The sequence below is a fragment of the Anabrus simplex genome, chromosome 1 (genome assembly GCF_040414725.1).
Source record: "Anabrus simplex isolate iqAnaSimp1 chromosome 1, ASM4041472v1, whole genome shotgun sequence".
Lineage (NCBI taxonomy): Eukaryota > Metazoa > Arthropoda > Insecta > Orthoptera > Tettigoniidae > Anabrus > Anabrus simplex.
Window position 1 is genome coordinate 1,423,995,495 of NC_090265.1, and position 25,369 is coordinate 1,424,020,863.

General features: G+C 37.0%; 1 protein-coding gene across 3 annotated transcripts in view; it reads left to right on the forward strand.

Annotated features, from left to right (window-relative positions):
- Positions 1 to 25,369, forward strand: part of LOC136879145 (tRNA (guanine(10)-N2)-methyltransferase homolog) — a 287,770-nt gene that overhangs the window by 158,738 nt on the left and 103,663 nt on the right. For all 3 annotated transcript variants that reach the window (XM_067152901.2, XM_067152909.2, XM_067152917.2), the window contains 2 exons: positions 2,802 to 2,936; positions 14,463 to 14,619. In XM_067152901.2, the coding sequence (XP_067009002.2) occupies positions 2,802 to 2,936; positions 14,463 to 14,619 (292 nt within the window). The remainder of the gene's footprint in view (positions 1 to 2,801; positions 2,937 to 14,462; positions 14,620 to 25,369) is intronic.

Consider the following 25,369-nt stretch of genomic DNA (forward strand, 5'->3'; position numbering starts at 1 on the left):
AGCTGCACAGTCTGCTTCGAATAATAGTCTTGGATTGGCTATAAGGATTCTTTGGTACTTGTCAGGATTGAGAGACAGTTTTTTACTGATTCAAAATCTAAATTTTAATTTCTGTGTTGTTTCTAAAGTGTCATCTGCATATATGTAATGTCTGCTGTACTTAAGAGATTTAGATAGATCATTGATACAGTGAAAAAAGAAGAGGCGCTACTGTAGAACCTTGAGGTACTCCTGTTTCCATAGTTGCCATGAAGATGATTGGCCACCTTTGTTGGTAACACATTGCTGCCGACAATGTAAAAAGAGGTCTACCCATTTCAAGGTGCTATTTGAAAGACCTAATAGGTAAAGATTTGACAGTAACACACCATGGTCTACAGAATCGAATGCCTTGCTGAAGTCAAGGAGGACCATTAGTATTGTCTGTCTTTTGTCCATCGCTTCAGAATTCATTTTTTCTAAGAGGTGTCAGGCAAATTGAGTGCTGTTATCCTCTGCTGGAATGAAGCCCTCAGAACAAGAAGACATAAATAAATGGCTTCAAAAAAATAATAAAAAATCTTAAGATGATATTTTAGTGCAGAAGGAAATATCTTCATCCGTTCCGATTTCCTGACACCAGGTATGGTACATGATACATTCAAAGCCCTCCACTTTATTCTATCTTTCCACCAATCTTCTTCAATTACTGTGCCGCTGCTTACACCTCTTGCTTTGTTTCTTCCCACTACAGAGTTGCTCTATCTCATTTCAGGTTGTTCTCTAGTGAAGTCTTCAGTGATCACTGTGTAGAAAGCTTATGTTTTTTAAATCCTCCTGTTTCACAGATGTTCAAACCACCTTAACTTTGCTCTGCCAGTTGTTTCTTGCAAACTGAGTGAGTTGGCAGCACGGTTAGGTCTGCGTAGTTATGAGCTTGTTTTTGGCATATGTTGGGCACTGTCGGCAGCCCTAAAGAGAGTTTTCCATTGTTTCCCATTTTCACATTAAAAAATGTTGGGGTTGTACCTTAATAACTGGGGGATTTGGCTGTGCAGTTAGGGGCGCGCATCTGTGAGCTTACATCCAGGAGATAGTGGGTCAAACCCCACTGTCAACAGCCCTGAAGATGGCTTTCTGTGGTTTCCCCTTTTCACACCAGGCAAATGCTAGGGCTGTACCTCAATTAGGGCCCTAGCCACTTTCTTCCCATTCCTAAGCCTGTCCTATGCCATCATCTCCATGAGACCTATGTGTGTCGGTGCGACATAAAGCACCTTAATTAAGGCCCTGGCTACTACCTTCCCAATCCTAGTTCTTTCCCATCCTTATGTCACCGAAAACCTTCAACGTGTTAGTGTAACGTTAAACATTTATGATACAAATGTTGATTCCCATAGCGAACCTGAAATATTTGTCCCGAATGAGTAAATTTATAATACCCATATAAATGGTCCGTTATTGGACATTATAAATTTTCCTGCTAACCCATTGCTGGTTGCCAGTGTTTCGCCCCAGTGTGCTAAGTTGGGCTCATTTACTCATTCGGGACAGATAATTCAGGTTTCCTATGGGAATCAACATCTATATCATCTGATGGCCAGGCAGGCATCAATTTTTGGTAATGAGACAAAGTCTCTCATAGTGCATTGGCATTGCCGGTGGCTCAAAGTAGCCTACGCAGTGGCCTTCATGGTATGCACTAGCCAAGCGTCTTGGTAGGTGTGCTATTTACCAACTGATGAGCACAACTTAGCACACGGGGGAAAACGCTGGCAACCAGGAATGAGTTAGCTGGAAAATTTCTAATGTCGAATAATGGACCCTTTATATTGGTATTACGTTAAGCATTATCATAAAACAATCTTTCTTGTTATTTACATGCACCTATTCTTTTCTGTATCTCATTACTCGGTCTCATCTGGTCGTTCCCTGTATCTTTCTTAGGAACTTCATTTTCTTCTACTTCAATCTTACTCTTGTTTCTCTCAGTCATGATCCAGGCTGCTGAAGCATACATCAGTATTTGTATGAAATAAGATGAATATAATTTCTTTGTGCACATCACTGGTACATTTTGGTTCTGTATAATCTCTCTAACACTTATCTGTTTTTGAATTCATTTCCTAGTCCATTCTTCCATCGTGTGATATGTTGCCAAGGTATCTAAAACTGTCCACTACTTGTAGAAGCCCACTACTTGTAGAAGGTCATTTCTTATCTTTATTTCTCCCATGCCTATTTTATGTCCTCTTGTCATGATCAGAGTCTTGCTTTTTTGTGAAACTAATCTTCATTCCAAAATTTGCACTTTCCTAGTGCCAAACGTTTACTTGAATTTGCACTTCCTCTTCATTTTCTCCCCAAATTAAAATGTCATCAACAAACAGTGCAGTTTTTAACTCACCTGTGGTTATTTTCTCTAGGATATTTCTTAAGATTTTATCCATTCCGATTATGCTGCAGTCATTCATCTTTATCGTTCCTAGTGGTAAGATGCAGTTCAGTTATATGAAAATATAGCCACTTAGCTTCTATCAGTGACTTACTTTTAATGGCAGACTATTACAGATTTGCAGTAAAATATTTTGGCTCTTGTATTTTCAAGACTAAAGTGATACAGATCTTTAATGTGGTTAATGTGTGGGTTTACTTTCGGACATCAAACATTTTCAGCTCAGTTCTACTTGGTTTTAAGTTTTGTGAGAAATTGTAGCCAAAATCATTCAAACTGACCCATTTGCCATAATTTTTTATGTTAGGATTAATTTACAAAATGAAATCATAATTGTCTTTTATTTTCTCCCTGGTTTTTGTTTCAGTCTTTCAGCTACTTACCACTACAAGGTCCAGTGAAGCTGAAAAACCCTGATGTTACTTTGCAACTAATAGAATATTATGGTTTAGACTCCAATAACATCCCGGAAAAACCGTATGATGTTTTCTTTGGACGCTGGGTAAGTTTGATCATTACAGGATGTATTTCATCATTATCATCACTTCTCCCTATGCTGTTAAGTCATGTCAGAACAAATGTGATTTCTCTCCATTTTACTCATATTTCCAATGTTCATCACAGTGTTGCAGTCTGGGGTCCCCTCCCTTGATGCTATTTTTAACCAGATCCCCCTTCTGTAACCTGAATCACCTTAAGATTCTTTTTTCTTTCATTTTTAGTTTTATTGTGTGTTTTGGCATTATTTATTTTCACTCATATCCAGACCATATCAGTCTCTTTTATCACTTTTAAAACAATTTTGTAGATTTTCATTAAGCATCGTTTCTCTACTCTTTTGTAAAGCATGTTTCTTAATGATGTCATTATTTACCTGCCTTCTTCTTTCTTTCTTTCTTTCTTTCTTTCTTTCCTTCTTTATTTATTTCTTCTTCTTCTTCTTCTTCTTCTTCATTTCGAATCACCCGTCTTTGGGGTATGTTAGATCAATCACTTCTTAGATGCTTGTGCTCTTTTCTTCTCCCAATAGTTCTTCATTCTAACTGATCTCCTCCTCCTTTCCTCCTCTGATATCTGAATCAGTTTTCTGGTGTTGTTCTTAACTTGGAACTTCTTAGTTTTGTCTTTGGTCAAAATGAAGTTTAATAATCTGAGCACAGTAGCACATATCACACACATTAGGTCTTACCTACATCAAATCCAGTACTTGAGAGCTCAAAGTGAGAAACACAGAATGCTCCTGTATATGCAAGATATTGTTTCCTCTATGTGTTCATCATTGAACCCCTCTAGAAGCCTGACTTCCACTGAGTCTCCTTGCATTTTCGAACCACTTTACGTAACCTATTCATAGATCTCCAGATGATCTACTTCTTTTGTTGTTCTGGAGCTTGGATCTCAGATGACTCTATCTAACAGATGAGATGAAGTCGGTTTTGGGTCTCCTTGGTGTGGATGTTTCTGTTGGTTGGTTCAGAATCTTGGAATTTCAAAAGAGGATCTTCCTAGATTTGTGCCTCTGTTAAATGAGTTGGTAAACAAAGAATGGGTGGGATTTAATGTTAATGCCTTAGATCAGCGGTTATCAAAGCGTGTTAAAAAGTCTGGGTATAGAAATACAAATGAGATGCTTGTATTATATATTGCTCACCTACTGTCACTCATAACATTTCACTTTCATATGCAACATTTTTAGTACCATAGCACTTCAGCTAATTCAACCACACATCATTGTTTTAATTACATTATTTGTTTCATACTGTTCTTACTGCTCATTAGAAACATGTTTTAGGATTTCGTCAAATATTGTGTTTGTTTAAATATGGCTGATGATGACACCGAGTAGGGTTGAAACTAGTCCCATGAAATGAAAATACGTGCAGTGTGAATAAAACTATGTATTGAATAGGTGGAAAACTTTTATGTTTATAATTTAGCCTACATATAAGGTAGGAAATTTGTTTAGAAGGATTAGAGGGAGGTACATTCAGGGAAATGGGGTGGCCTAAGGAGCAGTGAAAAGGGAACAGGGAACGGGAAGTCAAGTAGGGATGACATAAAAATGTTAGTGTTCAACTGGAGAGGTATTGTAAAGAAAGGAATCGAATTAAGTAATTTAATAGATATATACTTACCAGATATTGTAATAGGAGTTGAATCATGGGTGAGAAATGATATAATGGATGCAGAAATATTCTCACAGAACTGGAGTGTGTATCGTAGAGATAGGATAGAAATGGCAGGAGGGGGAGTATTCATTCTGGTGAAAGAAGAATTAGTAAGCTACGGAAAAGTTAAAGATGAGAAACATGAAATTCTAGGTGTAAGGCTCATTTCTAAAGATAATAGGCAACTTGATATCTTTGGAGTGTACAGACCGGAAAAGGGTAGTGCTGATGCTGGTAGAGAATTATTTGATAAGATGATCAGCTGTGTTGGAAATAATATGGAAAGGAATGTGATAGTAGCAGGTGATCTCAATTTACCAAACATCAGTATCCTGGATATGGTGCTGGTAAAACCAGATGAGCTCTATAGAGAAACTGAAGTAATAGATGGTATAAGTGATCCTGAAGCTGTGTTTGTTGTAGTTAAAAATAATTGTGAAAGAAAGGAAGGTATTAAAATTAGAATTATTAGGCAGTACCATATGGCTCATAAAAAAGGCGTGAGGGACTTTTTAAAAAGTAACTATGATCGGTGGAAAACAGTAAATAAAAAGGTAAACAGACTCTGGGATGGGTTTAAAGAAATTGTTGAGGAATGTGAAAATAGGTTTGTACCTTTAAAGGTGGTAAGGAATGGTAAAGATCTACAATATTATAACAGAGAAGTAAAGGGACTAAGAAGGAGGTGCAGGTTGGAAAAAAATAGAGTTAGAAATGGCTGTGGAAGTAAGGAGAAATTATTGGAGCTTACTAGGAAATTGAAGTCAGCTAAGGATAACATGATGGCAAGCATAATTGGCAGTCATACAAATTGTAGTGAAAATTGGAAGGGTATGTATATGATCTTTAACGCAGAAACAGTTTGTAAAAAGGACATTCCATGAATCATTAATGAACAAGAGTAGTATGTATGCGAGGATCTTCAAAAGGCAGAAGTATTCAGTCAGCAGTATGTAAAGATTGTTGATTACAAGGATAATGTCCAGATAGAGGAGGTGACTAATACTAAAGACATATAAAAATTTATGTGTGATAACAACAATATTTACAGTAAGATACAAAAGATGAATACTAGATAAGCGGCTGGAATTGGTAAGATTTCTGGGGATATACTGAAGGCAATGGGTTGGAATATAGTACCATATCTGAAGTACTTATTTGATTATTGTTTGCTTGAAGGACTTATACCAAATGAATGGAGAGTTGCTATAGTAGCCCCTTTGTATAAAGGAAAGGGTGATAGACATAAAGCTGAAAAGTAGAGGCCAGTCAGTTTGACATGCATTGCATGTAAGCTTTGGGAAAGCATTCTTTCTGATTATATTAGACATGTTTGCGATATTAATAACTGCTTTGATAGAAGGCAGTTTGGGTTTAGGAAAGGTTATTCCACTGAAGCTCAGCTTGTAGGATTCCAGCAAGATATCCTGAATACAGGAGGTCAAATGGACTGAATCGCAATTGACCTATCTAAGGCATTTGATAGGGTGGATCATGGGAGACTACTGGCAAAAATGAGTGCAACTGGACTAGACAAAAGAGTGACTGAACGGGTTGTTATATTTCTAGAAAATAGATCTCTGAGAATTAGAATAGGCGAAGTTTTATCTGACCCTGTAATAATTAAGAAAGGAATTCCTCAAGACATTATTATTAGACCTTTATGTTTTCTTGTATACATAAATGATATGAGTAAAGAAGTGGAATCAAAGATAAGGCTTTTTGCGGATGATGTTATTCTGTCTAGAGTAATAAATAAGTTACAATATTGTGAGCAACTGCAAAATGACCTCGATAATGTTGTGCAATGGACAGCAGGCAATGGTATGATGATAAACGGGTTAAAAGTCAGGTTGTGAGTTTCACAAATAGGAAAAATCTTCTCTTTAATTACTGCATTGATGGGGTGAAAGTTCCTTTTGGGGATCATTGTATCTATGTGTTAATATAAGGAAAGATCTTCATTGGGGTAATCACATAAATGGGATTATAAATAATGGGTACAGATCTCTGCACATGGTTATGAGGGTGTTTAGGGGTTGTAGTAAGGATGTAAAGAAGAGGGCATATAAGTTTCTGGTAAGATCCCAACTAGAGTATGGTTCCAGTGTATGGTACCCTCACCAGGATTACCTGATTCAATAACTGGAAAAAATCCAAAGAAAAGCAGCTCGATTTGTTTTGGGCGATTTCTGACAAAAGAGTAGCGTTACAAAAATGTTCCAAAGTTTGGTCTGGGAAGAACTGGGAGAAAGAAGATCAACTGCTCGACTAAGTGGTATGTTACATCTTACAAATCTCATTTTATGGTCCATATTGTAATGTACTTAAAGTCAAATGATAATACTAAATTATAAATTCCACCTCTTCAATACATAAGAGTTTTTTATTTAAATTTAAAAGATAGTTTTTAACGTATTAGATATAAGGACATGTTTCACCCATAATGAGGGCATCATCAGCCTAAAAATCTCATACCTGAAAGAAAGATCAGGATCCTGATTGTTTTTATACGTCTAAAATATAAATAAGAGGATACTGTTTTTAGGTACAAATGTGTATAAAATGACTAGCAAGTAGAATATAGTAGTTTAAGTACTCTTATGATAAAGTCTTATAATCAGTCCTTATTGTAGATCTTTACGAATGTCTTGTTTTTTTAATGTGGTAACAAGTAGTTAAAGTTCGAAAAGAAAATGTAAATTGCTGCGTTGAAATGAAATCTGGTAAATATGGTGTCTTAATCTGGAGATGGCATAGGAAATTTATAATAGCTTAATATTTAGGATAAAAGTAACTCTTAGTGGTAGTTAAATTTAAATCCAAAGTTGAAGTTGTTAATTTTATATGAAAAAATAAGACGACAAACTTCTTGAAGCACTTAGGAGCGAGGACTTGTCAGAAACATAGCTATTTTTATAATTAGCTGGTAGGCATGGTTGTCGTCTTTTATTAAGAGTCGAAAGGAAAATTTGCGAGGTTGAGTAGAGCTTGTGGTGTTATGTCCCTTCGACAGTTGCTATGTTAATTTGGTTAATGATGAGGTAAAATCCAAAGTTGTTTGTCTGTTGATGTTGTTAATCTATATATATATAAAATTACTTGTCCTGACCGCCCGACCGACCGACTCACTCATCACCGCCGAGCCAAAACTACTGGACATAACGAAATGAAATTTTGGGGATACATTCATATTGAGATTTAGGTGCTCGCTAAGAGAGGATTTTTGTATATTCCGTCGCTAAGGTGGTGGAAAGGGGGGGTGAAATTTTAAAATGAGTGTATCTATATCTCAAAACTTTAGAAGTTTACAGATGTAAAAATTGGTATTTAGAATCTTCTTTAAAAATAAGGAAATACGTATTTTTTTGTTTAAGAAAATCCCAATAGGAGGGGTGAAAAAGGGTAAAAAAGGGGTTGAATGCCTTTAATCAGGATACCGGTACTTATATCTCAGAAACTGAAGATATTACAAACCTGAATATTGGTACTTTTGATCTCTTTCAAAAATAAAGAAACACGTATTTTTTGGTTTTTGGAAAATCGAATTAATGGGAGGGTGAAAAGGGGGGTGAATTTTTAAAATGAGTGCATCTATATCACAAAACTTTTAAAGTTTATAGATGTAAAAATTGGTATTTAAAATCTCCTTTAAAAATAAAGAAACACATATTTTTTTTTGTTTTCGGAAAATCCCTATAGGAAGGGTGGAAAAGGGTGAAAAATGGGTTGAATGCCTTTAATGAGGCTACTTACATTTCAGAACCTGAAGATATTACAGACCTGAAAATTGGTATTTGGGATCTACTTTAGAAATAAAGAAATAGATATTTTTTTGTTTTTGGAAAATCCAAATAATGGGGGGTGAAAAGGGAGGTGAATTTTTAAAATGAGTGTGTCTACATCTTAAAACTTAAAACTTTACAGATGGAAAAATTGGTATTTAGAATCGCCTTTAAAAATAAAAGAACACGTATTTTTTTCTTTTCTGTAAATCCCAATAGGAGGGGTGTAAAAGGGTGAATAATGGGTTGAATGCCTTTAATGAGGATACATATATCTCAGAAACTGAAGATATTACAGAACTGAAAATTTGGTTATGGGATCTCCTTTAAAAATAAACACACACATATTTTTTTGTTTTTGAAAAATCCAATTAATTGCGGTTAAACAGGAGTGATGACGAATTGGGGTGAATTTTTTGAAAGACTATATCTACAGAATATCTGAGAAGCGTAAAATGTTACAGACATAAAAATTGGGTATTTGGAATCTCCTGTAAATGTAAAGAAACATAGGTGATATGTTTTTGGAAACTCCACTTAAGGGGAACTAAAAAAGGGTGAAATTTTAAAATATGAATTTCTACAGTATATCTCAAAAAACTTAACAAGATACAGAAGTGAAGAATGGTATTTTTTTATCTCTTTTAAAAATAAAGAAACACGTATTTTTAGTTTTCAGAAATACCACTTGGATGGAGGGGGCTAAAAGTGACTGAAAATGGTGTTGAATTCTTTTAATTAAGCTACTGATATCTCGAAAATGAAGATGTTACAGACGTGAACTTTGATATTTGGAATCTGCTTTAAAAGTAAAGAAACACGTATTGTCGGAAAATCCAATGAAGGGGGAGGGGGTGAAGGGATTTAAAAATTAATTGACTTAATTGTATGAGAATACATACATCTAATAAAAACTAAAGTTGTTACAGACGTGAAAATTGGTATTTGGATCTCCTTTAAAAACAAGGAAAAATGTGTGGGTGGGGGTGGGGACATCTTGGGGGGCGGGAGTGAAAAGGAGTTGAATTCCTCTCATGAGGACATATAAATCAAAAACTGAACAAGTTAGAGTCATGATAATTGGTATTTAGAAATCCTTTACTATTAAAGAAACAAGTAATTTTTGCCAGAAAATTCACTTGGGGGGTGGGTGAGGAGTGTGAAAGGAAGTGAAAAAAATGTGTATTATTTTTATGGGGATACTTATATCTCAAAACTGAAGGTAATAGACGTGAACATTGGTGTTTGGAATCTCCTTAAATAAACTTAACGGCGGAGGGGTGTAAAAAGAGGTGAGACCAATTGATTTTACTGTTCATAATGTACTTATAAGGAGCCTCCGTTGCACAGGCGGCAGCACTCTGGCCTCTCACTGCTGGGTTCCACGGTTCAAATCCCGGTCACTCCATGTGACATTCGTGCTGGACAAAACAGAGGCGGGACAGGTTTTTCTCCGGATACTCTGGTTTTCCCTGTCATCATTCATTCCAGCAACACTGTCCAGTATTTCATTTCATTTGTTATTCATCGATCATTGTGCCAGAGGAGTGCTTCGGCAGCTGGCACAATTCCTATTGTCGCCGCTAGAGGGGGCTTTATTAATTCCATTCCTGACCCTGTCGAATGACTAGAAACAGGCTGTAGATTTTCGATGTACTTATTCTGATCATAAACCATTCATTTTTAATCTTTCCTGGGTTCGTTCTCAACAACCATCTTTTCTTTCGGAGAACGTTCTTAGATTACAGTAGATTCTCCTGGCATATAAATAAAAATTTAAACACATTTGAAATAAATGATAGGAATGAGTTTGACCGGCAAATTGTTCACCTCTATAATAAAGGTCAATAATGCACGAAAGTATGTCATTCGTATCGCCAGAAATCTCGCACACTTGCCTACGCGCGACAATGGTGCTGGTCACATTGTCAACAATGACAATGGCAGCAGATGTAATTTACCGCCAAGTAGCGGTCTTGCATCTTGCTGTGGGGTCCAGAACATCTAATAATAATAATAATAATAATAATAATAATAATGTTCTGGACCGTCGTCAAATGTGCGGACCACGCTGGAAACTGGTCCTGGATGGGTAATGACTAAGAATGCAGTCTGGCCCCGTGTTCAGTACCGCCAAGGCACCCAAGACGACACCACGCCGGATCTACTGAAGGATTTGATCCATATTAAAAATGCTTATAGGAAAAGATGGCAAAGATTTAGGGACCCAACTGAGCGGGTGGAATACCTGGACCTAGCCCGGGAAGTACGAAATCGATTGCTGGAAAAAAAGATTGAATAATGGGAGGGAACTTGCCGTAATCTATTAGAAAACAAGTCAGATTGCGAATTTTGGCGGATTCTCACAGAAAACGAGTCAGATCGCGAATTTCGGCGGATTATATATCTAAAACAATAAGCATTCAATTATAAATTTCAGTATAATACCGTAGTGAAGCACGGGTATCTTGCTAGTTTATATATGTAAGAATACGTAAAGGTCCAATAATACTGCCTTCTGCCTTTGCTGGCAAGATGTAGTGTTTACAGTGCACTATGTCTTCTGGTATGGGCTAGAGCAATTTTGTTATTTTCATTGATCTGTCTCAGCTTTATCCTTGGCTTTGACAAAATGAAAGTGACTGAGGTATGAGTGATGCTAGTAATGCCATTCCTTCTGCAGCCAGTCCCTGCTATGAATGGTGTGAAAATATTACTCATAGGGTCGGTTGGTGCATGCATTTCAGTGGGCTTGGCAGACTGATATGTAGTAGCAACTTCTGGCTCGGTGAGGAAAGCAACGGGGAAACTACCTTACTCCTCATTTCCCTAGTACACCTCTTCAGTGATGCCCAGGTCATCTACGACAGCTGATGGTGGAGCTGTTGAGGATCCAACCAGCCTTCGGGCTGAGGACTAAACATACATACAATACTGCCTTGAGGAATTCCCTTCTTAATTATTGCAGGGTCACATGAAGCTTCGTCTACTCTAATTCTCTGAGATCTATTTTCTAGAAATATAGCCACCTATTCAGTCACTCTTTTATCTAGTCCAACTGCACTGGTTTATGCCAGTAGTCTCCCATGATCCACCCTATCAAATGCCTTAGATAGGTCAATTGCGATACAGTCCATTTGACCTCCTGAATCCAGGATATCTGCTATATCTTGCTGGGATCCTATAAGTTGAGCTTCAGTGGAATAACCTTTCCTAAAACCGAACTGCCTTCTATCAAACCAGTTATTAATTTCGCAAACATGTCTAATATAGACATGATACTGTATAGGCTTTTGGGCTTATGCCATGTCAAGAAAATAAGGTGAAATTTCTTTACGTTTTGCAGAGAACTGTGCTATGTGTCATCAGAAAGCCTTTCTCATGTAAAGTGAAGATTTTCTTCTGACAACACAGAGCACAGTCCTCTGTGAAACGTAAAGAAATTTCACCTTATTTTCTTGACACAGCATAAGCCCAAAAGCATCAATAGCAACATGTCTAATACAATCAGAAAGAATTGCAACGCATGTCATACTTCCTGGCCTGTAATTTTCAGCTTTACCGAGCTCGATAGCTGCAGTCGCTTAAGTGCGGTCAGTATCCAGTATTCGGGAGATAGTGGGTTCGAACCCCACTGTCGGCAGCCCTGAAGATGGTTTTCCGTGGTTTCCCATTTTCACACCAGGCAAATGCTGGGGCTGTACCTTAATTAAGGCAATGGCCGCTTGCTTCCCACTCCTAGCCTCTTCCTCTCCCATTGTCGCCATAAGACCTATCTGTGTCGGTGCGACATAAAGCTACTTGCAAAAAAAAAAAATTCAGTTTTATGTCTATCACCCTTTCCTTTATACACAGGGGCTACTATATCAACTCTCCATTCATTTGGTATAGCTCCTTCAACCAAACAATAATAATCAAATAAGTACTTCAGATATGGTACTATATCCCAACCCATTGTCTTTAGTATATCCCAAGATATCTTATCAATTTCAGCCGCTTTTCTAGTTTTCAACTTCTGTATCTTATTGTAAATGTCATTGTTATCATATATAAATTTTAATACTTCTTTAGCATTAGTCTCTTCCTCTATCTGGCCATTATCCTTGTAACCAACAATCTTTACATACTGCTGACTGAATACTTCTGCCTTTTGAAGATCCTCACATTCACAGTCCCCTTGTTCATTAATGATTCCTGGAATGTCCATCTTGGAACCTGTTTCTGCCTTAAAATACCTATACATACCCTTCCATTTTTCACTAAAATTTGTGTGACTGCTAATTATGCTTGCCATTATGTTGTCCTTAGGTGCCTTCTTTGCTATATTCAATTTCTTAGTAAATTCCTTCAATTTCTCCTTACTTACACAGCCATTTCTAACTCTATTTCTTTCCAGCCTGCATCTCCTTCTTAGTCTCTTTATTTCTCTATTATAATAACAAGGGTCTTTACCATTCCTTACTACCTTTAAAGGTACAAACCTGTTTTCACATTCCTCAACAATTGCTTTAAACCCATCGCAGGGTCTGTTTACATTTTTTTAATTTACTGTTTTCCACCGATCATAGTTACTTTTTAAAAACTGCCTCATGCCTGCTTTATCAGCCATATGGTACTGCCCAATAGTCCTACTTTTAAGACTTTCCTTTCTATCACATCTATTTTTAACTACAACAAAAACAGGTTCATTATCACTAATACCATCTATTACTTCAGTATCTCTATAGAGTTCATCTGGTTTAACCAGCACCACATCCAGGATATTTTTTCCTCTAGTTGGTTCCATTATTTTCTGAATCAGGTGTCCTTCCCATATTAACTTATTTGCCGTTTGTTGATCATGCTTCCTGTCGTTCGAATTTCCTTCCCAGTTGAGATCTGGTAAATTCAGATCTCCCGCTACAATCACATTCCTGTCCATGTCGTTTTCCACATAGCTGATTATCTTATAAAATAATTCTGAATCCGTGTCAGCGCTACCCTTTCCCAGTCTGTACACTCCAAAGATATCAAGTTGCCTATTATCTTTAGAAATGAGCCTTACACCTAGAATTTCATGTTTGTCATCTTTAACTTTTTCGTAGCTTACAAATTCTTTTTTCATCAGAATGAATACTCACCCTCCTACCATTCCTATCCTATCTCTACGATACACACTCCACTTCTGTGAGAAAAAATCTGCATCCATTATATCATTTCTCAGCTATGATTCAACTCCCATTACAATAACAGGTGAATATACGCTATGTAATGATATGGGAACAGAAAACCTACCAGAATGCCCCTCTTAATACCACGACACTAGCCACAGTGTCTCACCTGCGCACATGATTTTGCTATTTGGACCCTGGAGGATAGCCAATCTGTAGCTTGGTCTGATGAGTTGTTGTTCCAGTTCCAGTAGGGTTCAGATATGAATGACACAGACCCCATGAAGCCATGGACCCTAGTTGTCAACAAGACTCCATACAGGTTGGTGGTATCTCCATAAGGGCGTGGGGTGTGTTGACCAGGGTATGGGCTGAATCCAGCTATCCACCACAGGTCATTATGTTGAACAGCTTGGTGACCACTTACAGCCCTTCACATGCCTCTGCTATAATGAGGACATATTCCAGCAGGATACTGTGTCATCGAGCCAAATTTGTCCTGAAGTTCAGAATTGGTTTGAGAAGCAATATGGAGAGTTTCTACAACTGCTATAGCCACCTCATTCACCTGGTATGAACCCTGTCGAGCATTAATGGAGCGTGCTAGTGAGGTCCATTAACACACAAGACCCTGCACCTATGAGGAACAGGAAGTTGTCGGTATGTATCCTAGTGGCATGGGTCAGAATGTCTCCACAGGTGTTTCATCCACTTGTGGAAACAATGTGACAATGAGTTCCTGCTCTTGGCCGAGCTAAAGAAGAATCTATACAATTGTAGACCTCTATCCCATGACTTTTGGCATGTCATTGTATAATTGTGTTGTATTCCATTGAACCTGAGCTTATTTTATTTTGTTGCCTTATATTTTTACTAGCATTTTAATATATATTTTAAGCTGGTTTTGGAACATTTTTACTTTTAGATTGCAGATGGTCAGAGAGATCTGATTACTAAGTTGTCTCTTAAGACAAGAAAATTCATTGGAAATACAAGCATGGACCCACAACTGTCTCTTCTGATGGCAAATCAGGCCTGTGTTAAGGATGGAGACTTGGTTCTTGACCCATTTGTTGGTACAGGTATGATCTGATAATGTGCAACAACTTCATTTCTGTTAGCTATAGAAATTCCAATTGAGAGTTATTTATTAATGTCTGGAAATGGTTTGATATGGCAATTGTCATTCTTCAGCATAACTAACAAATCATCTTTGTACACACATCTTCATTATAGACTATTATGACTTTCAGAAGAGCCTTTGAGTTAACAAAATGCCTCCACAATCCTCAATTTGCAGCTAGCTCTGCAGCTTAATTTTAGGTACATCTTATTCGCTTCAAAAATTAACATAAAATCAAGTTGTTTTGAGAACAATGTATTCCATACGAAATGTACTGCAGTTACAAGGACATTATTAAATCATGATTTATTTGTGTCTCTAATATGATGAATGGCCAGACATCCATCTGCCATTGTTTAGCTGCAATCAGTACCGGTAGAGCCAGAATTGAAATTATTAATTACATATTTTCCTTCTCTTCAGGAATGCTAATGAAAAGCAAATATTTTGACAATTTAGGCTATATCAAGAGAACTTCTTGTCTCTTCTTTCTACTGCTCCCCCTGCTTGTCCCTTTATTTTGATCAGTCTTTTTAGTATTATTTTTAAGCTGATTTTGGATCATTTCTATCTTTAGACTGCAGATGGGCAGATAATGTGCAACAACTTCATTTCTGTTAGCTATAGAAATTCCAATTGAGAGTTATATGTTGATTTCAGTCAGTCAATCAATCAATCAATCAATCAATCTGTCATCAATGATCTGCACTTAGGTCTGTTGCCCAGGTGGCAGATTCCAAATCAATTGTTTACCTAGCTTTTTCTTAAACATTCTCAAAGAACTTGCAAGTTTATCAAACATTTCCCTTGATGATTCATTTCAACCCCTTACTCCTCGTCCTATAAATGGGTGTATCTACCCCAATTTGTCCTATTGAATTCCAATTTTATCTTCATATTATTCTCTTTCCTACGTTCAAAAGCTCCGCTTAAGCTTATTCATCTACTATTGTTATTCCATGCCATCTTTCCACTGACAGCTTGAAATATATCACATAATTCAAATATAAATGGTCTGTTATTGGACATTATACATTTTCCACCTGTTCGGGAGATATTGGGTTCAAACTCCACTGTCAGCAGCCCTGAAGGTGGTTTCCCATTTTCACATCAGGCAAATGCTGCAGCTGTACCTTAATTGAGGCCATGACTGCTTCCTTACCACTCCTAGCCCTTTCCTTTCCCCGTCATCACCGTAAGACCTATCTGTGTCGGTGCAACATTAAGCAGATTGTAAAAAAAAAAATAATAATAATAAATCCAGCTAACTCATTCTTGGTTGCCAGCGTTTCGTCCCAGTGTGCCAATTTGGACAAATATTTTACGTTCATCTATATTACATATAACATCGTTCAGGAATGTTCTTTCTTGCGTCGCACCGACACAGATAGATCTTATGGCGATGATGTGATAGGAAAGGCCTAGGAGTGGAAAGGAAATGGCCGTGGCCTTAATTAAGGTCCAGTCCCCAGCATTTGCCTGGAGTGAAAATGGGAAACCACGGAAAACCATCTTCAGAGCTGCCGACAGTGGGATTCGAACCCACTATCTCCCAGATGCAAGCTCACAGCTGCGCGGCCCTAACCGCACGGCCAACTCGCCCCTTTGAGGAATGTGAAAACAGGTTTGTATCTTTAAAGATGGTAATGAATGGTAAAAACCCCACTATATTATAACAGAGAAGCAGAGAGACTAAGAAGCAGGTGCAGGTTGGAAAGAAATAGAGTTAGAAATGGTTGTCAAAATCAGGAAAAATTGGAGGTACTTACTAGGAGATTGAATCTAGCAAAGAAGTCAGCTAAGGATACATGATGACAAGCATAATTGGCAGTCATACAAATTTTAGTGAAAAATGGAAGGGTATGTAATAGGTACTTTAATGCAGAAACAGGTTCCAAGAAGGACGTTCCAGGAGTCATTGATGAACAAGGAGAGTGTGTATACAGGATCTTCAAAATGCAGATGAATTCAGTCAGCAGTATGTGAAGATTGTTGGTTACAAGGATAATGTCCACATAGGGGAGATGGCTAATACTAAAGAAGCATTCATATTTACCTACTGTATGATAACAATGATATTTACAATAAGATACAAAGGTTGAAAACCAGAAAAGCAGCTGGAATTGGTAAGATTTCGGGGGATATACTAAAGACAATGGGTTGGGATATAGTACCATATAAGAAGTAAATCTGAAAATTGCTGGCCAGTCAGTTTGACATACATTGCATGTAAGCTTTGGGAAGGCATTCTTTCTGATTATATTAGACATGTTTGTGAAATTAATAACTGGTTCGATAGAAGGCAGTTCAGGTTTAGGAAAGATTATTGCACTGAAACTCAACTTGTAGGATTCTAGCAAGATATAGCAGATATCTTGTATTCAGGAGGTCAATTGGACTGTATCGCAATGACCTATCTAAGTCATTCGATAGGGTAGATCATGGGAGACTACTGGCAAAAATGAGTGCAATTGGACTAGACAAAAGAGTGACTGAATGGGTGGCTATATTTCTAGAAAACTGATCTCAGAGAATTAGTGTAGGCAAAGCTGTATCTGACCCTGTAATAATTAAGACAGGAATTCCTCAAGGCAGTGTTGTTGGACCTTTATGTTTTCTTACATGTACATAAATGATAGGAGTCAAGAAGTGGAATCAGAGATAAGGCTTTTTGCGGATGATGTTATTTATTCTGTATAGAGTAATAAATAAGTTACAAGATTGTGAGAGACTGCAAAATGACCTCAATAATGTTGTGAGAGGGACAGCAGACAATGGTATGATGATAAATGGGGTTAAAATTCAGGTTGTGAGTTTCACAAATAGGTTATGTCCTCTCAGTTTTAATTACTGCATTGATGGGGTGAAAGATCCCTTTGAGGATCATTGTAAGTACCTAGGTGTTAATATAAGGAAAGATCTTCATTGGGGTAATCACATAAATGGGATTGTAAGTAAAGGGTACAGATCTCTGCACATGATTATGAGTGTATTTAGGGGTTGTAGTAAGGATGTAAAGGGGAGGGCATATAAGTCTCTGGTAAGACCCAAAGTAGAGTATGGTTCCAGTATATGGGACCCTCACCAGGATTAATTGATTCAAGAACTGGAAAAAATCCAAAGAAAAGCAGTTTGATTTGTTCTGGGTGATTTCCGACAAAAGAATTGGAAGATAAGAATTTCATTTTGGTCCATATTGAACTGAGATTACAATTAAATTAATAATATATTATGGTTCCATCTATTCAATACAATAATGCGAGGTTACATCGCAAGTCGATCACAAATGGTACCGGTTTCTACCCCAGATCTGGGTCATCATCAGCTGATCATTCAAAAGGTACAAGATAAAAGCAATGCACAAATGAATAACAAGTAACGTACAAGATATAAAGATTTTTTCAAGATGAAAATTTGTGTGGAGCTATATAACACTTGAGTATAAAGCACTAGGTTTTAAAAGTCTTTAAAATCTTAATGTGAAGATAAATAAATAGTTCAATGTTAAATCTTATAATCGTATGTATGATATATTAAGATGCAAATAGCTAGTTGTCTTGTTGAAATTAGAGACCCTTGTGAAGAGAAATAAAGTAAAACTGAGTCCAGTATTAGAACAATTGAGAATCACAGTTGACAAGCGAAGGTATGTTTTAAGATAAATGCTCGAGTAGTTCTTGAGGTGGCGAAGAGATAAGTTTGAAGATCATACTGTTCTGAACCATGGTTGATTTTAATTCCCAATTCGACGTGGAAATAGAAAGACATAATGAGAGTAATAAAAGCCAATTTAGGTGAGCGATAGATTTTAAAGGCAATGAATTGATTGAGAAAAATATAATATATAACTCACATTGCACAGTGTGATACAGTGAGGGGTTGAATTTGGAAATGTGTACGTAAGAGAGTGGAAAGGGAAAGAGGAGAAAGGGAGAGGGGAAGGAGAAGGTGGGGAAGAGGGAAAGGAGGAAAGTGGAGCGAATTTAAGGCGGGGCAGGTGGATGAGGTAATTGGGGTAAAAGACATGAATGGGTACTATGCAAGGCGTGGTTAATAGAATTCAAGTTTGAAGATTTAACACTTTTAAAATGAAGATAAGAAAATTGAAAAGAATATTTGGTTTCTCTGAAATGACGTTCAAATTGAAATTAGGATTAAAATACGGGTCAAGATTAATGTAACAAATTTCTGTTGTGTTAAGTAGGGGGCCTTTGTTTATTATTTCAAGTATTTGTATGTCCTGTTCTATGTTGGTGAAATTATGTTTAGAATCATGTATATGCTGTCCTACTGCAGAGTCTCTATTGTATTTTAAAGCGTTAACATGTTCTGAATATATAACAGTATATAACAGTATATAACAGTAGGATTACACCCAGTCTGCCTCACATACGAATCCCTTAAGAAAACATGAGGTAAAAATCGCTTACACAACGCAGAATACAAATTGAAATTTATTTTTTAATCACAACTCAGTCAATTCAACCAATAATAAATATTCAAGCAACGCCCAAAAACATAATAAATTCTCTGCGATGAGTAACCACATGAAAGAAACAGGTCACAAATTCACTACAATAGATCAGGATTTACAAATTTTAAAAAGAATCGAAAAAGGTAAGCTCATGACAGAATACGAAAACTTATACATCTTCTTAAATCAACAGTTTAACAAAGACAAGAGCTTAAATGACGTAATAGATAACAAAAGTCCTCTTTATGAACAGATTTCAATTCTATTACAAAAACCATTCCTTCTGAATAATTTTTACAAAATATTTAACACCAAATCAGTAAACACACCCACCAATCCAACACACACACACCCCCACCCCCCTCCCCTTCTTCCACTGCCGACAACTCCTCCTCACGCGCAGCGAATGGGCCCTCAGCGACGCCTTCTCAAGCTCAGCCCCCTCCACCAAGACTTCACAAATACAACACACGTACTAAGAGCTCGGCGACTGCCAGTTACTCTAAAACTCTCAACGTAAACTAATATCTCAGCAGTCAAAGGGATAAGTGTCAACACTCCAAATTTAACCTCCACTATTCGGCCTCTTAATTCCAATTATGGTAATTCATTAAATTTTCAAATTTTCAAATTATCTCTTTAATTACCAGAACTCGTCATACCTTTGGCTAATCACCGAATGACAACAACGTTCCCTTCCAACTAACACGCTTAGCTCAACACGCTCAACAGCAACATCACAAACTCTTACCACATCATAGAAGATGGTCTAATGATGCCTACAAAGATTTCAATATAGCCTAATGGCACCAACATTTCCAACTAATATCATCTCTAAAGGAACCAGGCCATAAAAACAACTCTTCAAAATCTATAAGCAAATAAATGAAAATCAACATTTATTAACTGCAAGAACCAACGACCATTATCATTGCTTAACTTTCCATTTAAAAAAAAAAAATTTTTAACAGTGTGCCATTTGACAACTAAATGGAATGTATTTTCTGATTTTTATCTTCATTGTGATATCTTTTATTAGGTCATAATCCTTAAACAACTGCCATGTTTTAGACTCCATTATTATAAATAATATTGTCAAATAACAGCATACTACATTTTATATTGTAATAGTTGTTTAACAATCTCCAGTATATTTTATACGACATAGTTTTTAACAGCATTCATAGATTATTTCCAATCAAGTACCTGATCTATTCTGAGGTGGAAAATATGGCTGATGATGCCCACTATTGATGGGCGAAACATGTACGATCTAATATACTAATTTCATGTCAACAGTTTTAATAAGGACAATGTCTTAATTTTTTTAAATTGTATTGTATTGAATAGGTGGATGAATATGAAAACATACAAGTGTTATTTTAATACAGTATGCAGTATTCGGGAGATAGTAGGTTCGAACTCCACTGTCGGCAGCCCTTTAAATGGTTTTCCGTGGTTTCCCACTTTCACACCAGGCAAATGCTGGGGCTGTACCTTAACTAAGGCCACGGCCGCTTCCTTCCCACTCCTAGCCCTTCCCTGTCCCATCGTCGCCATAAGACCTATCTGTCTCGGTGCGAACTAAAGCAAGTAGCAAGAAGAAGAAGAAGAAGAAGAAGAATTTAAAACATTAGCCTTTTCTTCTGGCCAATATTCTTTAGCTCCTGTTCGCAAAATAAACAAAATCCAACCTCAACGTTTATCCAATCTAGTCTATTGAAGACTTGTATTGACAATTGCTTCAAGCTAACATAGGCTCGAATTTTCTTAAAAAGAAGATCCACTTCAGTGCCAGACAAGAGTTGTTTTTAGAATTTTATATGACATAAATTTTCTTTTGGACAAAGATTTTAAAATTGTTTACAATGATTTTAACATGTGTTGTATATGTCATGTCTCAACATCATATTTTGTAACTACTATTCCTTAGTGTTTTTTAACCTTAAGAAATCACAGTTCAATTTTTATCAGTTATAAATGTTATGGTAATTTCCTCTAAATAATGTTTGTTTTAAGATAAAACAAGGCTGATGATGCCCAATAAAGGAAGGGCGAAACGTGTCCCCTTATAATTTAGAATTTCTGTGTTTATTTAACCACATAACATGGTATTAATTGTATTGAATAGGTGGGGTAATAGATATACTCCTTTTGTAAACTAAGTGAGAGTTAGCAATGCCTACCGTGTCTTACGATATTCCCACGAAGTATTAATCATTCCATGTACTTGCTTCCTATAATTGATCCAGGAGATGAATATTTATATTCAGCATCCATCATTATGTCTCTGCTGCATCTATTTTCATAACACTTCATTTCAATTCCTTTTCATTACTCCATTAACTTCTACACATCGCTCAGTTCAATTATATATATCTCAACATAAACATTTTCCTTCATATCATAACCTCTTCACATATAACACAATTCCCACAATGTATTAAACTTCATTGAATCTATATTCACTTCACTGGATCATAATTCATCTCACAGAATAATATTTAACATCTAGTAATACCTTTTCATGACATACATCGACAAAGAATAACTCTTACAATCTACACTTCCTTTCTATATCATTTCATTATGACGATTAATAAGCATGTTCGGCTTCCAAACCCATTTAAGAAATCCATTTTATACTCTCATTTTGCTGTGTGAAATCATAAATTCCTCAGCTATCATAATACACTCAATCTATGTCTAATCACTTCTTCGAGATATATCGATTTTATCACAACTTAACCTTGTAATACTTAATTCAATCATTGCACTTCATTGAGTCACGTGATATCTTAAATACTTCACCATTACTATAAATTTCATGAGGTTACTACATTCTAACTTAATTAAGAACTATAATTTAGTAAAGTTAGCTTGTCATTCTCTGGCTATGACGACTTTGTAGCTCTCTGCGCTACAGCTGTAGTCCTTGGCCGGCTGGAAACTATGGATCAACTGGAGTCCTCTCCTTCATCAGGTTGGTTGGCTGGGCGGTTACATATTCACCTCCAGGTCGTCTAGTACAATTTTAGCAAGTCATGATTACCCTCTCTTTTGCGCTAGTGTCAACATAAAATAATCCCGACAAGTAAGAGTTCATTTTAATGCTTCCTGAAGATCAAATATCTTGTCAATACTCTTATATTTGCTTATTGAGCTGACGATTTCCAAAATGTTTAACACTGGGTTCAGTGTATTTCCAGTCTTATCTTTGCCTTAATTTTTGTATAGAATTTTATATAATAATTTTGTTCTTTAAGGTATAAGAATCTCGTAATTCTGCTTTCTTGGTAATAATTCTTGGCTATTTTCCGTCCTCTGATCTCTATCCTCAAATAAGCTTTGACGTGTCTTTGCGATCCTTGTCTGACCAGTTGATGAGCGTATTTAATTTAAATCCACACCGCAATTCTTTTTTTCTGCACTGAATATTTTGTATTATGCCGTATCTTCTTCTTAAGACAAGTAATTTTTTAGTACTCTGCTCTAAATTGGCTAATATCTTTCTCTTCTCACACAGCTGAAATCTTCCGTGTCCGTCCAGTATCTCGGCAATTTAGTTTGTAATAATATATTAATATTTTCTTGTTTCTTTTCAAACAGTTGACTTGATATTTTTATGTTCTCTACTCACGGCCTTTGAAATTGTGCACTCTTTACTCGATCTTGGCCTCCTGTGAACTTTTAAATTATAGTTCACTTTATATAATTCTGACTTGTGTGGGCTATACCTCCACTGTGACGCCATTTTAGAACAGATCAGAAAATACAATGGGCACACATTTAAGAAAAGGCTAGGAAAACAACAGATAGGAAATCTACTTACTTACTTACTTACTTACTTACTTACTTACTTACTTCTCGGCGCTACAGCCCTTGTAGGGCCTCGGCCTCTCTGACTATTGTAGCCCAATCTTCACGATCTTCTGCACGCCTCCTCCATCTTCTTATTCCCATCTTTCTTAAATCCTCCTCCACATCATCCAGCCATCTTTTCCGGGGTCTTCCTTTCCATCTTCTACCACCTGGATTTCCTTTATAGATCTTCTTGACAGCCCTATTATCTGCCATTCTCTCCACATGTCCCAACCACCTTAATCTGTTGCTTTTTATTTCGGTTACAATACTTGGATGTCCATAGAGTTCTTCCAGTTCCGTGTTTCTCCTTATTCTCCACAACTCCCCTTGCTTCACTGGGCCAGAAATCTTTCTCAGTATTTCTTTCCCATCTGTTCAACAATTCTTCATCTACTTTGGTCATTGTCCATGTTTCAGAGCCATAAGTTACCACTGGTCGTAATACTGTTCGATAGACTGTCAACTTTAATCTTCTACCAAGGCTGCATGATCTAAACACTTTCAGTAAAGCTAAGTAAGCCCTATTGCCTGCAACAATCCTCGCTTTTATTTCCTCTTTCATGTCATTATCTTTTGTCACCAGCACTCCTAAATACTTAAACTTTTCACATCTCTCGTAGTTAATCCCATTTAATTTTATGCACTTGTCTTCCCTAACTATGGTCCTCCTAGATGCAAACAGGTAATGAGTTATGGCATTATTCACTCTTAGGCCCATTTCTCCTCCTTCCTTTTCTAATCCATCCAGTCCTTCCTCTAGGTCTTTCAATCTTCTAGACAGCATATCAACATCAGCATAAGCCAGATTCTGTGTTACACGGTTGAACAGCGTACCACCTGGATTACTGACCTCCACCTTTCTCATCACACGCTCCAAAACCACATTGAAGAGCAGAATAGATAGCACATCCCCTTGCTGCAAACCTTGGTTTACTTCAAACTCTTTAGTAAGATTTCCTTCTATTTTAACCATGCACTTGGTACCTGTTACGGTCATTTGTATCAGTCTTATCAATTTAGTTGGGAACTCCATGTCCATCATTGTTTGATACAGTTTCCTCCTTTTCACACTATCATAAGCCTGCCAAAAATCCACAAACAGCTGATGCACATCCACATTATATTCATAGCATTTCTCCATTATTTGCCTGACAGTGAAGATGTGATCTGTTGTTGATCTACCCTGTCAAAAGCCACTTTGGTACTCTCCTAGTATCTGCTCAACCAGTGGAGTGAGTCTCATAGACAAAACTTTGGCTAAGACCTTATAAACCACACTAAGCAAAGATATACCTCTATAATTTTCACAATTTGCTTTATCTTTCTTCTTATGAATTGGGCAAATAATCGCTAAGCTCCAATTCTCTGGCATTTGTTCTGTCTCCCAAACTTCCACAAATACCGGTAGTTGCTGAACAAGTTGCGTCAACTGTTCACCCCCGTATTTAATCATCTCAGCTGAAATGTTGTCACTTCCTGGAGCCTTATTATCCTTCAAGTACTTAATTGCCGTCCTCACTTCTTCTGTAGATGGTACAGGCACTGGTTTTAAATCTAGGCTAGGATCCTGCCAAGGCTGCCCATCCTCTTCTTCCAATCTCACCGTCTCTGCAGCCACATTCAACAGTTCACTAAAGTATTCCGCCTATCGGTCAAGAATCCGGTCTCTTCCCCCAATCATGTTTCCTTCTTTATCTCTACAGCAGAATACAGCATGTGGTTGAAAACCTTTCTGTACGTCCTTTATTTTCCCATAGAACTTCCGTACTTCTTGCATATCATATTGTTCCTTCAGATCTGTAATCCATTTCCTCTCTGCCTCTCTCTTCTTTCTCCTACAAATTCTGTCTGCCTCTTTCCTCTTCTTCCTAAATTCTTCTACGTATGTTCTTGTTTTCCTGCTAAACATTTTCTTCCTTGCTTCATTTCTCTCCTCAATTGCTCTTCTGCAATCATCATCAAACCATCCTAGCCTTTCAGTCTTTACTTCCGCTCCTAGTACTTCATCCGCAGTTTCCTGCAATGCATCCCTCAATAAAATCCACTTTCCTTCGATGTTTTCCACTGCCCAGCTTTGTTGTTTAGCCTCCAATTTCTTCTCCATCCTGGATTCATATAGCTGCGCAGTTTCTTTATCTTTCAATTTTGAGACCATATATCTCCTTGGAGCTTTCCCTTTCTTAGCAGATCTGTAAGTTGCAATACGTTGCCTGTATTTTACCTGTACCAAGTAATGGTCTGAATTACAATCAGCTCCCCTACAACTGTCAACTTGTAGTATGTCAGATCCATGTCTCCGATCGATTACTACATGGTCTATTTGATTCAAGGTGACACCATCTGGTGAACACCAAGTGGCTTTCCATATATT